This window comes from Carassius auratus, unplaced genomic scaffold (genome assembly GCF_003368295.1).
Source record: "Carassius auratus strain Wakin unplaced genomic scaffold, ASM336829v1 scaf_tig00035832, whole genome shotgun sequence".
Lineage (NCBI taxonomy): Eukaryota > Metazoa > Chordata > Actinopteri > Cypriniformes > Cyprinidae > Carassius > Carassius auratus.
In genome coordinates this window covers 7,501-25,000 of record NW_020526268.1, presented here as the reverse complement: position 1 = coordinate 25,000, position 17,500 = coordinate 7,501, and the positions used below count along the sequence as shown (strand labels likewise).

Sequence of the window (17,500 nt, the reverse complement as noted above, 5' to 3'; positions counted from 1 at the left end):
TTAACAGGCAGTGATGAAGAATCAGTGGGCGGAGCTTAACAGGCAGTGATATATAATCAGTGGGCGGAGATAAACAAGCAGTGATGAAGAATCGGTGGGCGGAGCTAAACAGGGAGTGATATAGAATTGATGGGCGGCGTTAAACAGGCAGTGATGAAGAATCGGTGGGCGGAGCTTAACAGGCAGTGATATAGAATCGGTGGGCGGAGATAAACAGGCAGTAATGAATAATCAGTGGGCGGAGTTAAACAGGCAGTGATTTGGAATCGGTGGGCAGAACTTAACAGGCAGTGATATAGAATCGGTGGGCGGAGCTTAACAGGCAGTAATGAATAATCAGTGGGCGGAGTTAAACAGGCAGTGATGAAGAATCGATGGGCGGAGTTAAACAGGCACTGATATAGAATCGGTGGGCGGGGCTAAGCAGGCAGCTATTGTAGAAACGGTGGGCGGGGCTAAACAGGCAGTGATGTAGAAGCAGGCATTGATCTTCTTCTGTGGAGGCGGGGTTTATCCACACTATTACATCATAGAGTGGCTCATTTCACATGCTGTTGTTTTGGCAGACTGGCTTCAATGTAAGCTGATTTTAGACTAATGAGAAAATTTTGTACTCTGAAACTTACTGGATATTTTTGTACTACAACGACCTCTTACATGTCAAAAGATCAAGGGAATTTAGATTTTCAGTTCATGAGCCCTTTAAATATAGCTGTCCTCATTACTGTAGAAAGATTACGGGAGCTCCTGTAGCTCAAACTGTATAAAATCATCCACCAAATGCATTAATAGAAATGTGTGGATCTGGTTTGTGATTCCTCTTTCCTTTGGGAAATGACCTGGATTCCCCGGACAAACATTTGCCGCTGCTGCTGATGCACTGATGAAGTAGTTTTCATTTGTTTTAGTGTTAATTGAAGCATGAATATGTTCTCATCCTCTGACTGTATTTCATTTGCATTTATTTATTTATTCATTTAGCAGATGCTTTTGCCCAAAGTGACTTTTAATTGAGAATAAAACAGGCAGAAGTGATTCATCTAAACTCTGGATCATCACTGGATGAATTGCATTAAATATGCAGCGCTGGCAGTTTGACGTTTATTTGGTCTGTAAATGTTTGGCAAGCACTGATTTATTGTCCAGCCCTAGCTACATGATTAGCACCATGCTAGCACCATGCTAGAAACATACTCTCAACATCTATCTAGCATCAACCTTTTAAAACTGCTTTAATAAACTCTCATGCTATTCTTTCTCAAGCCAACCTCAAAGTCTGTCTTTTTTTATTTAGTTATTTTTGCTTATGTCATTATCAGCGGAAGGTGTATGATCCATTGACCTTTGACCCTCCGGGATGCTTCAGTGCTGCACAATGCAGATGTCAATCAGCGGTTTAAATGTAATAAAGCAGACGGTGAGATGCTGCAGAACTTCCCCCGATTAAATTAAGCATCTGGATATTGTGCTTCGGCACTCGACAACATCAGCACATTTACCAGAGAAGCGCACACACATAGAGGTCTGCAGGTCTTTCCTTTCATTGTGCCCATATACCCACAGAGCACACACAGAGTACTGTATGAAATACTGTTATGATGATTATAGGCTATTATAAAAATTATACATCGACTACGCAATATGCAATGCATATACATATCAGGGAGCAGTTGTAGTGTGGGGAGTTATTAAAAGTTCCCAATGCTTGGGGAAAAGCTGCATTTTGAAAGAGTTTTGATTTGATTACAACGACAAACAACGAGCAAATAGTTCATGTGCAGTGCTCGCCATCTCCTCATTAGATGCGCCTTTAAGAAATGCATCTAAACGGATTATGATTATAATAAAAGAGTTTTTGTTTTGGATATGTTTTATTTCATTAAATAGTCATTTAAAGCTTTCTATAGATATATTTATTATGTCTGTGAGGCGTGTATTATCTGAGTTTCGGTTCATTTTTATCATCATGTAGGTTTTCTTTATTTTATAAAAGCACAACGTTTTGTTTTTATTGTGAGTGGATTCAATTAAAAGTAGAGTGTTTACTGTTATGAATGAGTAATTACTCTTACCTTACGAGCAATCATAACAGCATATCCACGGAAAAGATGAGGTCAACAGTCTTTTTGACCTACTTTTGAACTGGGTTAAACGTATCAACATGAATCGATATGAACATTTTAAACCGTTTCCACCTCATGAATGAATAATAATGTGACTGAAGTAATGGTCAGAAAGAGTGTTCAGCTGAATTATTCAGGACTTTTGCTTGATTTGAGCGTTCAGTGATTAGTAGTGTCTGTGATTTCTGTTTTGTTTCCATCAGGATGATGAGGTGGTTCTGCAGTGTGTGGCCTGCATTCAGAAGGAGAACCGCAAGTTCTGTCTGAGCGCCGAGGGTTTGGGGAACCGCCTGTGTTACCTGGAGCCCACATCAGAGGCTAAGGTGAGGAGGATCGTCACTCATTCAAGTTTATTATTCACTACTTATCATTGATAGCTAGCATTTTGGTTGTTGTTGTTATTATTATTAAAATTTTGTAACTTTGTATCTTCTCGTTGACTTTAGCGCGCACTTTATCTGTGGTTGGGTGTTTGTCGTCCTGAGCTTTGGAGAGAGAGATGCTCGTTGTCCTCATTGGCTTTAGTTCTGATCTCTTAGCAGTGATGCTAATTAGCTGAGACGAAGATGATGTATCGCCGCTAACGCTGCTGCTTTGTCTTCATTGTGCGTTTTCTATTCGTATGAGAGGCGTCGCTCCTCAGGGAGAAAGAGAACTAATGATCCACTTTCACAGCTGATGAGCTGAGCGCTTAAAACACTTCATCAGGACTCACACATGATCGATGCCTGTTAGATTCACAAACCTTTCTCAAGACCTTTGACCGACTGAGAGTTTCAGTTAATACTTCAATAATTTAAACAATATTTTCCCATATTAATTATTCTGTTAATAGTCACAATAAAATATTTAGTACGTTTTTCAATTTAGATTAGTTTTTATTTTAATATTATATTTTTATTAATTAAGTGTTTTATTTAGATTATTTTTATTAAAAAATGTAAATACTTATTTTAAAAGTATTAAATTAAAAAATATATATTTTTAGTAAGTGTTTTGTCTTGGTTTGTTTTTATATTCAGAGAATTTATTAAGTATTATTTGTATGAAATAATTGTTAGTGTTTTGTTTTTATTTAATATTTATTTTAAACTTATGTTTTATGAATTAATAATTAATGTTTTATTTAGATTTTTTAATTTTAAAAAATTTAATACTTTTATTTTAAAAGTATTACGTTTTAAAAATATATTTTTAGTAAGTGTTTTTTCTTGATTTGCTTTTATATTTAGAGTATTTATTTTAGTTTTATATTTAAATGGGCGGATTATTAGTGTTTTATTTTTATTTTATTTTTTTAAGTTTTATTTTTATGAAATAATTTTTAGTGTTTTGTTTTTATTTAATATTTATTAAAATATGATGTTTTATTAATTAATAATTGTGTTTTATTTCGTTTTTATTTACAATTTATGCATTGTGATATTTTTATGAACTAATAAGTGTTTTTTATTTTTAAAGTATTTATTTTCATTTGGTATTTTTATTCAAAGGTTCAAAGGTCACTGAAATTAAAATGCTTAAATTATATTATATATAACAGAAGTTTACTGTTAAAACTAAAACATGGAAGAAAAATGGTGTGATATTTCCCTTAAAAAAATCCAGTTTTCCACATGATGGAGGTCATCAGGTCTTGGGAAATGAATATTTTGAGATCTTTGCCGAGTGTTTCAGCCCTTCAGGTTTGTTTCTGTCTGTCAGGACGCATCAGTCTCTCAGCGCTGCTCTCGTTTCTCATATTAATTTATTAACAGCATGCACTGATATGTAGATCTCTGGCTCGTTTGTGTCGCAGAGCTGCTCCTCATCGTTAGATACGAGCTCTTCGTCCAGTTTCACTGCCAGAGACAAGGATTTCAGAATTTCCCTTACGTTTTAGATCTTGGCATAACTGGTTTTAATATTTTATAACTTTCCATGATTTCTACAGGTCTAGAAATCTATTTTAAAATCAAGTTGTTGAAGGAGTGAACTAAAACCAGAAATATCTTACTCTCAGTTGTTTTAACCTGTTTTAATGAATGTTTTGTCTTGTTTAAAACCATCGTCTTCACACTTTTGCTGAAGGATTTATTGTTATTTTAGTATAACTGAGATATTGTGTAATATGTATTATAGTTTTTAAGATTTAATATTTTTTTTAATAATTAAACATATTTTCTGTTTTAAGTTTTATTATATATTTCTATGAAAAATTATATATATTTTTTATACATTTTTTAAAATAATTTTGTTTTGTGTTTTTATTATTATTATTATTAATATTTTTACTAATATTTTCTGTTTTATATTTTCTGTATATTTCTATTGATATATTTTGTTTTAATTATTTTTTTAAATATATTTGTATAAATTTGAGTCATTTTGGTTTTTTATTATTATTATTATTATTTATAATAATAATAATAATAATAATTTAAAATATATTTTATTAATTTTTTATGTTTTTAATGTTATTTAATTTAATTAAAATGTATTTAATTTAACAAAAATGTTTTATTTTTACTTTTTTATTTATTTTGTAATAATTTTTAGTGTTTTTATAATAACCCTGGTGATTTTACAGGGTCAAACTAACGAGTTCAGACGTGCGAGTGCTAGAGAGAGAGTCTGGAAGGTCGTTCTTCAGCAGCTCGTGTCCTAATAACAGAGAGCTGAAGCTCTGAGAAAGTTTCTCCAGCAGACCTGGATTATCTGGACATCGTGATCCACTTTTAGGAGTTTTTGTTTGCGGTTCTTCAGTAAAGGAGGCCAGTTTGCTGTGGGTTGTGCTTCATTTATCTCCTCGTTGCTCTCCTCAGACGTCAGCGGGATCTTCTGACCTCTTTGGCTTCGATCCCAAACCTGCTCCAAACACTCGAGCGCCTCTACATCACACTCGAACCTTCAGTTCAGTTTTCTTTTGTGTCCTGAAAACAGAGATCTCTGAACACGTATGAATGCTGGGTTATTAGAGGGTCTTGCAGTTATATTTAATGTTTTGTTGTTATTGTCTACAGTGAGTTTCTACAGTGAAACAAAATATAGGCTTTAAGATGCAAGAAAGATCAACACGTGATATTTATATTTAGCTGAAAACTAAAAGTTTATTTGATAACTATTTAATTAAATGTATTTAATAATCAACAGTCAAACAAGTTGCACACAGGGTTATTATATTTAACTAAAACTGAAACTAAAAAATATTTGAAATAAACACAAACTGAACAAGAGTAAATTCAGCTAGTTACTCTTTTAAAACTTAAATAACTAAAATGTACTAAAATAAAAGTTGTAAAAACTAATCTGAAACTGAAATTAAAAATAATATATATAATAAAATATTAATAAATAATAAAATATAATAAATAAATAAAAAAAAAAAAATATATATATATATATATATATATATGACAAAAAAAGCAAAAATTGAAATTAAAAAAACTAAAATTAAAATATATTTTTTTTATTAAAAACTATAATAGTATTTCAATGATACTGAAGTGACACTGTTTGTAAAAAAAAATAAATTGCCAAAAAATCCACACTTAAATGATATATAAATTATTGTTGCCATATAAACATTTAAACACTGTCTGTAATTAATCTTGTATTCATGACAGATTTATTCAGATAATGAAAGCAACATTTTAAGTAAAACTAGAATGAATATTCCCTTCAAAACTGTTTTGACCGAAACCTGAAATTAATTTTTGGCCGAATATTTTTGGTTACTGAAAACTACTACTTCCTCACAGACTGAGTTTTGTAGTTTGCACATAATATTAAGCCTCAATTCTTTAGAATATCTTTTATTTGGTGCTTGCAACATGAAGGTCATGGGTTCGATTCCATGCATGAACTGAGAAAACGAGTGCTTTGGTAAAAGCTTCTGTCAAATGCATGAAAGTCAATGTAATGTCAGTAATTCAGTATGTTCAGCTGCGTCTAAATGATGTGTTTTTATGCATTTATCTTAATCATTGTGTTTTCAGCGGCTGTGCAATGAAAATGTGCCGCTCATGATGCTGAAGCAGAGTTTGCGTGTGATTTCTTTCTTATATTGTGTGTGTTTCAGTATGTTCCTCCAGATCTGTGCATCTGTAGTTTTGTGCTGGAGCAGTCGCTGTCCGTCCGAGCGCTGCAGGAGATGCTCGCCAAAACCGGACAGAACAACGACGTACGTACGGAAACACACCATCTTCATGAATATAACCTTGTGTTTAACCAGCAGTGAATCGTTTGCTTCAGTCAGAATATCTTGTGCTTGGTAATAAATGAAGCTGTCAGAACAAACTCTCGTCCAGGAGCTACAGGAGAAGTCGAGTATTATATTATATTATATTTTATTATATTATATGATATGATATGATATGATATGATATGATATTATATATATTATATTATATTATATTATATCATATTATTATATTATATTATATTATTTTATTTTATATTCATTACTTGAAATAAAATAAAAATTAACTGAAATAAATTTAACATTGTTTTATTTCAGCTAGTATTTATATTATATTTTATTTTAATTTGTTGAAATAAAATAAAAATTAACTGAAATAAATTTAACCTTATTTTATTTCAGCTAGCATTTATTTTATATTATATATTGATGTGTTGAAATAAAATAAAAAGTAACTCAAATTAATTTAAGCTTTTTTATTTCAGCTAGTATTTATATTATATTTTCTATTAATTTGTTGAAATAAAAAAAACTGAAATAAATTTAAACTAGTTTTATTTCATCAAGCATTTATATTATATTATATTATAGTATATATTGATTACTTGAAATAAATGAAAAATAAAACTAATAAAATTTTCAAAAACAACAAAATTGCTATATATTATATATATATATATATATATATATATATATAATATATATATATATATATACATATATATAAATAAATAATTCAAAATATTAACAAAAACTAAAATATTATATAAATGACACTCAAATAAGACTGATTGATCCCACAAGTGGTTTGGAAAATGAATGCATCATTTAAAAAATATTTATATATTTATAGAATAATCTGAGGTTGAGGGTCTCGGTGTTGATAGTCGTACCAGCATCAGTCTGAAGTGTCTCTTCATGATCTGCTTGAAGCTGCAGGGCTTTTGTTTAAAGGTCAGACGTCTTTAAGGTCCAGCGATGCTGCTTTTGCCCCCTGCGGATGATAAAGGTCTCCTCATCGGCTCTGATCTTTGGCTTCAGTCTCCTCGTGTATCTGTTGTGTAATGACGAGTGTTTATCATCTAAAGCAAACGTCTCAAGCTGTTTTCTGTTGTTTCTTCACACCTCCCGCAGCAGTTCATCAGAAAGGTGAGTGATTCTCACTGTCGTCACGCTGTGATTTGAGTGTGTCTGATGATGGAGTGACTGTAATCACTGTTTTCAGGCGGCTCAGAGCGGAGGACACCGGACGTTACTGTACGGCCACGCTGTGCTCCTCAGACACTCCTTCAGCAGGATGGTTCGTCAGCTTCCTCCATCAGATCCGTCTCATAGGGAAGCATGCTTCTGCCACGGGATAAAACTAATCTAAAGTTATAGAGACCTTTTCTCACCTTTCTGAGAAAATAAGGAGATTTCAAATGAAGAATTGCAAGATTTCAAATTAAGATTTGCAAGATTTTAAATAAAAAATAATGAGATTTCAAATGAAGAATTGCGAGATTTTAAATAAAAAAATAATGAGATTTCAAATGAAGAATTGCTAATTTTCTAAAATGACAAAATTTCAAATTAAAAAATTTAGATTTTAAATGAAAAATCGAGATTTCAAATTGAGAATTTCAAGATTTTAAATAAAAATCATGAGATTTCAAATGATGAATTGCAAGATTTCACATTGAAAAACCATGGGATTTCAAATTAAGAATTACAAGATTTTTAAATAAAAAATCATGAGATTTCAAATTAAGAATTGCAAGTTTTTAAATTAAAAAATCACAAAATTGCAAATTAAGAATTGTAAGATTTCAAATTAAGAATTTAGATTTTAAATGAAAAACATTTGAGATTTCAAATTGAGAATTTCAAGATTTTAAATGAAAAATCATGAGATTTTAAATGAAAAATCATGAGATTTCAAATTAAGATTTGCAAGATTTTATATTAAAAGCCATGAGATTTCAAATTAAGAATTGCAAGATTTTTAAATGAAAAATCATAAGATTTCAAATCAAGAATTGATATTTTAAATGAAAAAAATTAAGGATTTCAAATTGAGAATTTCAAGATTTTAAATGAAAAATCATGAGATTTCAAATGAAGAATTGCAAGATTTCACATTGAAAACCACGGGATTTCAAATGAATTTAAAATTTAAAGCCATAAAATTTCAAATTAAGAATTGTACGATTTCAAATGAAAAATCATGAGATTTCAAATGAAGAATTGCAAGATTTCACATTGAAAACCACGGGATTTCAAATTAATTTTAAATATAAAGCCATAAAATTTCAAATTAAGAATTGCAATTTTTTTATTAAAAATTACTAAATTTCAAATCAAGAATTGTACGATTTCAAATAAAAAATCATAAGATTTCAAATTAAGAATAGCAAGATTTTAAATTGAAAATCATAAAAATTTAAAATTAAGCATTGAAAGATATAAACTCTGAATTGTGAAATTTAAATTGAGGAATTGAGATTTAAAATTGAGAATTTGTTTTATTTTTATCCTGTGGTGGAAAAAAACTTCCGTAGTTTGACTTTCTGCGGGATGTGTGAGAGTTGAATGTTTTCTGTCGCAGTATCTGACCTGTTTGAAGACGTCGCGCTCAGTGACGGATAAACTGTCGTTTGATGTGGGACTTCAGGAAGACTCGACAGGTGAAGCATGATTGTTCAGACTGAAGGTGATGAAGATCTGAGATCTGATGATCCGTGTGTTTGTGTTCTCAGGTGAGGCCTGCTGGTGGACCATTCATCCTGCATCTAAACAGAGATCAGAAGGGGAGAAGGTGCGGATCGGAGATGATCTCATACTCGTCAGCGTCTCATCAGAGCGATATCTGGTAAGTGTGAAGTACAATAATCATTACGTTTGATTTTCTTCAGGTGTGTGAATCTGTAAGATCAGTCCAGTGTGTTAAACAAGCTTGAGCATATCTCACAAAACCTGACAAGAACATGTCAAGATCATATTTACTATAAAAAACGATCTATCTATCTATCTATCTATCTAAATCTAAATCATTAATTTTCATGACTACTAAACTTTTCATTATAGTTTAAATTATCATTATTATTATTATTATTATTATTATTATTTCATAATTATACTAATAATATATAAATAATAATAATATTAATATATTTTTTATCATTTATTTAATTTCACTTACATTTTAGTATTTATTTAGTTCATTTTAATTGTTTTTTGTATATTTATTATTTTATTATCTTGTATTCATTATGTATTTTTTATTTATAGTTCAGAACTCTGTTTATTCGTTTATTAAATATATATATTTATTTCCATAATTATTAAGCTTTTAAGAGCTGTAAACATATTTATGTTTTGTTTTATACTTCAAAATGTATTTTAATCTAATGTTTAATAATTTGTTTACATTTAAATATTTTTTAATTTATTAAATTTATCAATCTATTATTTATTTATTTACATGACTATCAAGCTTTTCATTGCTGCGAGCATATTTTTATTTATTTATTTATTTATTTATTAATTCATTCTCATGGCAGTTATTTAATAATATTTTGTATTTAATAATTTAGATTAAATTTTATTCACGTGACTTAGGTTTTAAACATACTTTTGTTTTAAAGCTCATAAGGTAGCAGAAATTAGTCTTTTTTCATCTTTCTAGTATTGATTCACTCTGTCTGAGCATCAGCAGCTTCATACAGCAAACCCATGACTGTCACTTCCAGTATAAGCCACAGTCGCCTCTGAATGCGTGACTCATGGACGTGTCTGCAGTGTGTTTGTGTGATCTCCTGTGAGATGATCCGCTCCGGATGGGCATTAGTCAGTCATCCACAGGCCCAGTGCGGCTCGTGATCTGCTTCCTGTCTCTGCAGAAGATCCAAGCGTCAGTGTATTAGTTAGAGGATGGTTAATACTCTAGGTCATTCCGAATTTATGCAAGCGTGTCCCATGATGCCAAGCTTATCGGCTGTGGCCTCTGATGCATCATGAGACAGACATGACATGGGAGGATGTGTTGCCATGGTAACCACTGTGCACCTGGTCTCCTCAGCATCTGTCCATATCCAACGGCAGCATCCAGGTGGATGTGTCCTTCATGCAGACGCTGTGGAACGTCCATCCCACCTGCTCAGGGAGCAACGTGGAGGAAGGTCGGTGCTTCTTAGTGCTGTTTATTTCACTCATAACTACTTCTAGAACTGATAGTGACACGATGAGCCTTTAACAGTTAGTATTGAAGTTCTGTGTGTGTATCATACTTGACTCCTCATGGTGGTTTTTCTTTCGTCCAATAGGATACCTTCTTGGAGGTCATGTGATGCGTCTTTTTCATGGACACGATGAGGTTCTGACCATCCCGGGATCTGATCAGAGTGAAGAAGAGCAGAGGTAGAAACCGTCATCGGGCCAATTAAATTTTAATATCATTGTGATAATGGTCGTTTTTATAAGAATTAAAAAATATATTTTTTTTCTGTTTTCATTTAAGTTGAGGAATAAGAGTCTTATCTAGAGAAACCATTTCTCATTTTCTTTAAAAAATAAACATTTATATATTTTTTTTCATCCACAAATGCTGGTGTAAAGAAGCGGGGTCAGAATGATGTGTCATTTATCTGTGATGTTCATCTAGATGTGTGTCTGTGACGTAGCATCCCCTAGGATCCGGCGTAATGCCTGTTGTCTATGTATAGCGAGTGTGTGTCAGACTGAACTGGGTCGAGCTGAAGTAACCCAGGGCCGTCTGAGGATGCTGAGGATGTGATCGTAGGCGTGTGGCCTATTTTTAGCGCTGGCGTTTAGTGCATCATCTGCAAGATTAGATATCGTCTTCAGCTCTGGCCTGTGGCGCTGCGTCCTGTCCTTGAAATATAATCAGAGAAACGTCCTCCTCTAAAGGATTTTCTGCTAGACCTCCTTCAGATGTATTGCAGATCTGACACCGCGGAGGGCAGAAATGAATGATTTCTGTTGTTGTATAAGTGATGGAGAGAGTGTTTGTTCATTATAATATAGGAGAACGTCCTCCATAAGATGTGCAATGCATCTAAACTGATCAATAAAGCTGTCAATAATGATGTGACATTCATCTTTAACAGAAAACGTCTTCTAAAGCATGTTAGTTGTAGGTCAGGTTAGTTTAAGTCATTTTTATTGTCTATCTGTCTATCTATCTCTCTCTCTCTCTCTCTCTCTCTCTCTCTCTCTCTATATATATATATATATATATATATTAACTAGGATTTTGTTGACCGTGGTAATTAGTTAAGGTCGACTGATTTTACTAATAACGATAACTAGGTTGGACCACACTAGCAGATAACCGATTAATCAACCAAACGTTTTTAAAATAGAAACTAAATTATGAGAAACAAAACACAGCAAGCCAGAAAAACTGCAAGTATGGATTTTTACCGATAACCGATTATCGGTTATTCTGTTCTAGCAATCGATTATCGGTGCCGATTTATCTAAACAATTGATTCAACCTCTAATATTAGACATTATTTTGCTGATGATAGCGGAGTATTATTTGATATAATGCAGGAGAACATCTTCCATGAGATGTGCAATGCATTTTAACTGATTAATAAAGCTTTCAGTAACCATGTGACGTTCATCTTTAGAGACAACGTTAACAGAAAACCTCTTCTAAAGCGCGTTAGTTGTAGGTCAGGTTAGTTTGTCAATTTTATTGTTTAACTTCACCATATGTTTGTATTAGGTGTGTGAATAATTTCTAAAAGATTATATCTCAATATTAACTAGGATTTTGTTGATTTTACTAATAACGATAACTAGGTTGGACCACACTAGCAGATAACCGATTAATCAACCAAACGTTTTTAAAATAGAAACTAAATTATAAGAAACAAAACACAGCAAGCCAGAAAAACTGCAAGTATGGACATTACCGATAACCGATTATCGGTTATTCTGTTCCAGCAATGGATTATCGGTGCCGATTTATCTAAACAATTGATTCAACCTCTAATATTTGGGCATTATTTTGCTGAGTGATGGAGTGTTATTTCATATAATGCAGGAGAACATCTTCCATGAGATGTGCAATGCATTTTAACTGATTAATAAAGCCTTCAGTAACCATGTGACGTTCATCTTTAGAGACAACGTTAGCAGAAAAACTCTTCTAAAGCGCGTTAGTTGTAGGTAAGGAGAGTTTAAGTCAGTTTTATTGTTTAATTTCATTATATGTGTGTATTAGGCGTGTGAGAAATTGACGATATATCTCGATATTTACTAGGATTTTGTTGTCAGTGATAATTAATTGAGGTCGACTGATACTAGGTTTTACCGATAATTATAGCTAGGTTGGACCACTTTAGCTAATAACCAATTAATCAACAAAAAGTTGTTAAAATAGATACTAAATTATAGGAACAACATAACACAGCAAGCCAGAAAAACTAACAGTTATGGATTTTTACTGATAACCGATTATCGGTTATTCTGTTCTAGGAATCGATTATCGGTGTTGATTAATCAAATTAATCTAATATTTAGACAGTATTTTGCTAAGCCATGGAGAGAATTAATTTCCAGGGGAATTATTCTTATTATACCTGGATGAGGGCAATTTTTTTATAACCTTATTAGATTTTGCAAGTGAGAGTTTAACATATAAGATAATGCATTTTAATCATTAATTTATTTCCAGTAAGACACCAAATTCTGTTATCAACTAAAAATCATTATCAACTAGCAGCAGTATTTTGATGTATTAACACACCAATAGCATTTGCATAAATAATGCTTTGACATTGTTTAAAAAAATAATTTTAATATTGAATATATGAAATGAATTTTTTTTTTAAATAAAATACCACTTCCAGTAGGTAGTGAGTGAGTCATCTGGTGACTGATTCAACCGTTTCATTCAAAACTGCTGATTTGTTCATGAACGAATCATTGAATCATTGATTCATTGATTCATTCACCGATTTTGATTCATTCAGTCATGAAACACTGCGGTTTGCACAACAGTTTGGAACTATTGCTGTTGGCAAAATAGACAATATTATGTCTAAAACCATCTAGACATGTAATTTTAGAGTTGTTTAACTTGCTTAATCAAATCCACAGCCTGTTTAGGCATCGGTTTAGTATGCAATCCTGTTTTCTTTGGTGTTTTTTAGATTGGTGAACTATGAGACAGGTAAAGCCGGAGCAAAAGCCCGATCTCTCTGGCGGCTGGAGCCACTACGCATCAGGTGAGAAGATCTAGTGCTCTGGGAAACATCAAGTTAGAAGTCCTTGAGGATGTTCTCTAGTAATTATGTGACCGTGCACACCCATAATTCCCATTTCTGTGTGTGTTCAGTTGGTGTGGCAGTCACATCCGCTGGGGTCAGCCGTTCCGTCTGCGTCACCTGACCACCGGTCACTATCTGGCGCTTACAGAGGACCGAGGCGTCGTTCTGCAGGACAGAGAGAGATCAGACACCACGTCCACAGCCTTCTGCTTCAGAGCCTCCAAGGTCTCACACATTCACCCCAATACACAACATTTACTAATATTTACTGAGTCCAAACCAGTCCATCAGTTCACAACTGTGTTCAACACTGATAATAATCAGAAATGTTTCTTGAGCAGTAAATCATCATATTATTCATGATTTCTGAAGATCATGTGACACTGAAGACTGGAGGAATGATGCTGAAAATACAGCGGAGCATCACAGAAATAAATTACACTTTAACACAGATTCACACAGAAAACAGTTACTTTGAATTTTAATACTTTTTCACTGTTTTCTGTATTTTTTATTAAATAAATGCATCTTTGCTGAGCAGAAGAGACTTCGATATTAGTCTAAATCACTGAAAGTTTATTGAATTATTAGTGTTAAATCTGTAAAGGATAGATGCAGTAAGTGAGACTGTATGATGTTTAATGCAGACAGTTATTCCAGCTCTCGACGGGTCAGTATTCAGTGAAGAAGATCTTCCTCCAGAGCTCTATTAAATAAGAAGCATCACTATTATCATGAGTCATCTGTCATCCAGTTATTCTTCCTCCGCTGCTTTGATTTTGTTCTTTATGTTCCAGCAGGGAAAACAAACCCAGCGTCTTAATTAGGATTCATCAGTTTTGCCTCTGGATGTGCTGTAAAGTAATGTTCGTTTGTTGTGCTGTTATCGAGTCATTTTCATCTTGATTAGTTTGATCTATCATCGTGTTCTCAGGTCAGACTCACTCAGCATCACATGATTGATTAGAATCAGATCAGCTGTAAACCATGCATGCTTTCAGTGGAATTTGTGCAAATGTGAATCTTGAATTGTTGCACAAATATTTTGATATGGATTAATGTTCAGTGTATGTTGCAATTGTTGATTTTAATAGAAAGTCAATGTGCAACCCGTGACAGAACGAGCTGATTTCTCCAGGTTTCCAGTCTTGAATCTCGTGTTTGTGTTCTTCCAGGAAAAGCTGGAGTGTGGTCTGAAGCGGGACATCGAGGGGATGGGAGTGGCCGAGATCAAATACGGAGATTCTCTGTGTTTCTTGATGCACGTGGCGACGGGTCTCTGGCTGTCCTTTCAGGCACCAGATGTCAAATCCGCTCGACTCGGGCCGCTCAAACGCCGGGTGAGATTCACACGTTCTGTTTCTCCATCCAGCCGAGCATTATTGATATTATACATTTGTGTAAAGCTAGCACAGATGTAATGAGTAGCAGTGCTATTTTACAATCATTCGGGTACTAATATAGCTTGTTAAAATATTTTTAATTAATTTATATATTTTTATTTTTCTGTTTTTAGAAATGTAACTTTAAATACTAAAAGTAAAACTTAAAAAAACTATAAAAAAAAAAAATAATATATATATATATATATATATATATATATATATATATATATATATATATATATATATATATATATATATATATATAATATATATATTTTTTTTAAATAGTTTTTCATTAAATTGATTTTTTGTTAAATTGAGTCAAAATGAAAAACATGTAATACTATATATATATATATATATATATATATATATATATATATATATATATATATATATATACATTAAATAAAAATAAATAAATAAATAAACTAAGTGAAATATAAAACACTTAAACTCATTTTATTACGTATAGTTGCCAAGACAATATTTTTAATTTTCACAGACATTAAAAATATTGAAAAAGCATTTTCAGTAACTTCAATACCACAAACTAATATATATATATTTATTTATTTATTTATTTATTTTTATTTAATGTTTATTTTATGAAATGTTTTTAGTTTTTATTTATTTGATTATTAGTTTTATTTATTTAATGTTAAACTATTTTTTTATTTTTTTTATTATTATTTTATTTTATTATTTTATTTCAGTTGCTTAATTTTTTGTGTGTGTATGGTTTAAGTTTTAGGTTTATTTATTTTAAAATGTCTATACAATCATTATGCATTTTTTATTTCAGTTTTATTTTGTTAATATTTTATTTTATTTCAGTTAATTTCTATTTTATAACCGTTACTGACTTTTGTGGTTTTACTTTTAGATTTATATATTGATTTTAAAATGTCTGTATATTCTGAATAAATTTTCATTTGAGTTTATGTATATTTTATGTTATTTCAATTAACAATTCACTTTTTAATTTTAGTTACCTGAAATAACCCTCCGGTGTTCCATGTTTAACTAATCTAACTAGTCGAGTAAAATTTTCGTCTATCACTTTCTACTTTATGAACTCCTATTAATTCAGAGTATTTTTATCTTGCTGACACTCAAGGCTCATAAAATGTTGGTTTCAGCTCATGTTCTGTGTTTCTCTGTTGCTCAGGTGTGTCTTCATTCAGAAGGACACATGGACGATGGTTTGACGTTACAGCGATGTCAACACGAGGAGTCGAGAGCCGCTCGAATCATCCGCAACACCACGCGACTCTTCAGCTGCTTCATCAGGTACAGAGGAGCTAAAGCTGTGGTTTAGCAGCACATTCAACACCTCCACAGACGTCTCGTAGTGATGAGCTGATAAACTTCCAGATGGTGCACACAAACACACGTCTGTCAGGCTATTTGTAGCTCTCACATGCATCTTGAGTGTTGAGCGTGAGCCGTGCTCCTGATGCAGCATGTGCTGGCCTTCGCCCGGGCCGTTTTCAGGAAATATGTTTCATAATCTTACATAAGCGATGCTGTTTTGGCTCAGAGTCCAATCAGCGGGAAGCTGCATGTTATTCTGGGAAGCTCATTACTGTCACACAAGCGCTCCTCATGACACACTTCAGGCCTCTTCAGGCTTCATGCCTCCTGTGATTGTTCCTGTTTGAGTGGAAGCCTGAAAAAAATTAAAATGGCCAATTCCGAGTGTTGAGTTTATATCTCTCAGGTCTGGTTTAATATTGTGCTTTAATCAGAATTCCGAGATTACGTCTTTTTTAACACCCATACCCCCCACCCCCCTCCCCGGATACTAATTGTATATCTCACAATAATGATTTTTTCCTTAGAATTTAGTTTCTTTAGTTTAGTCTTTAGTCTTTAGTTTAGTTTTTTTTTTTCGTTTCACAATTTTGATGTTTTTCTCAGTATTGTGAGATTACGTTTTGCAATCTTGACCTTTTTCTCAGAATTGAAAAAAAATGTCTCACAACGTTGCATTTTTCTCAGAATTCTGAGTTTGTCTTAAAACTGACCTTTTCCTCAATTCATGTTTTTTGTCTCACAATTTAATGCTTAAAAATTTTCACGTTGTTCTCAGAATTCAGATTTTTTCGTCTCATAATTTTCATGTTTTTCTCAGAATTCAGATTTTTTCGTCTCTTAATTTTCACGTTTTTCTCAGAATTCAGATTTTTTCATCTCGTAATTTTCACGTTTTTCTCATAATTCAGATTTTTTCGTCTCTTAATTTTCACGTTTTTCTCAGAATTCAAATTTTTTTTCGTCTCTTAATTTTCACGTTTTTCTCAGAATTCAGAAGTTTTTTGGTCTGAATTCTTAATTTATATCTCACAATTTTGATTTTTTTTTTTTTAAGATACCAAAAAAGAATTGTGAGCTATGAACTCAGAGCAAGAAAAACTGAGATAAAAATGGCAATTACCATTGTAATTTTTCTTTAACTCCAGAAACGAGCTTCCATATGTTTGAGATGGTCACAGATATTGTGTTTTTTCCCCACTAGTTTTAAAT

At 32.2% G+C, this 17,500-nt stretch overlaps 1 protein-coding gene across 1 annotated transcript in view; it reads left to right on the top strand.

The window, feature by feature from the left end:
• The window catches only part of LOC113082372 (ryanodine receptor 3-like), a 30,231-nt gene that overhangs the window by 6,186 nt on the left and 6,545 nt on the right, over positions 1 to 17,500 (top strand). Inside the window, exons 2-13 of the mRNA XM_026254035.1 lie at positions 2,327 to 2,446; positions 6,184 to 6,285; positions 7,438 to 7,452; positions 7,529 to 7,603; positions 8,891 to 8,969; positions 9,042 to 9,154; positions 10,364 to 10,463; positions 10,608 to 10,701; positions 13,470 to 13,544; positions 13,655 to 13,811; positions 14,762 to 14,926; positions 16,143 to 16,264. Of these exons, the coding sequence (XP_026109820.1) occupies positions 2,327 to 2,446; positions 6,184 to 6,285; positions 7,438 to 7,452; positions 7,529 to 7,603; positions 8,891 to 8,969; positions 9,042 to 9,154; positions 10,364 to 10,463; positions 10,608 to 10,701; positions 13,470 to 13,544; positions 13,655 to 13,811; positions 14,762 to 14,926; positions 16,143 to 16,264 (1,217 nt within the window). The remainder of the gene's footprint in view (positions 1 to 2,326; positions 2,447 to 6,183; positions 6,286 to 7,437; positions 7,453 to 7,528; positions 7,604 to 8,890; positions 8,970 to 9,041; positions 9,155 to 10,363; positions 10,464 to 10,607; positions 10,702 to 13,469; positions 13,545 to 13,654; positions 13,812 to 14,761; positions 14,927 to 16,142; positions 16,265 to 17,500) is intronic.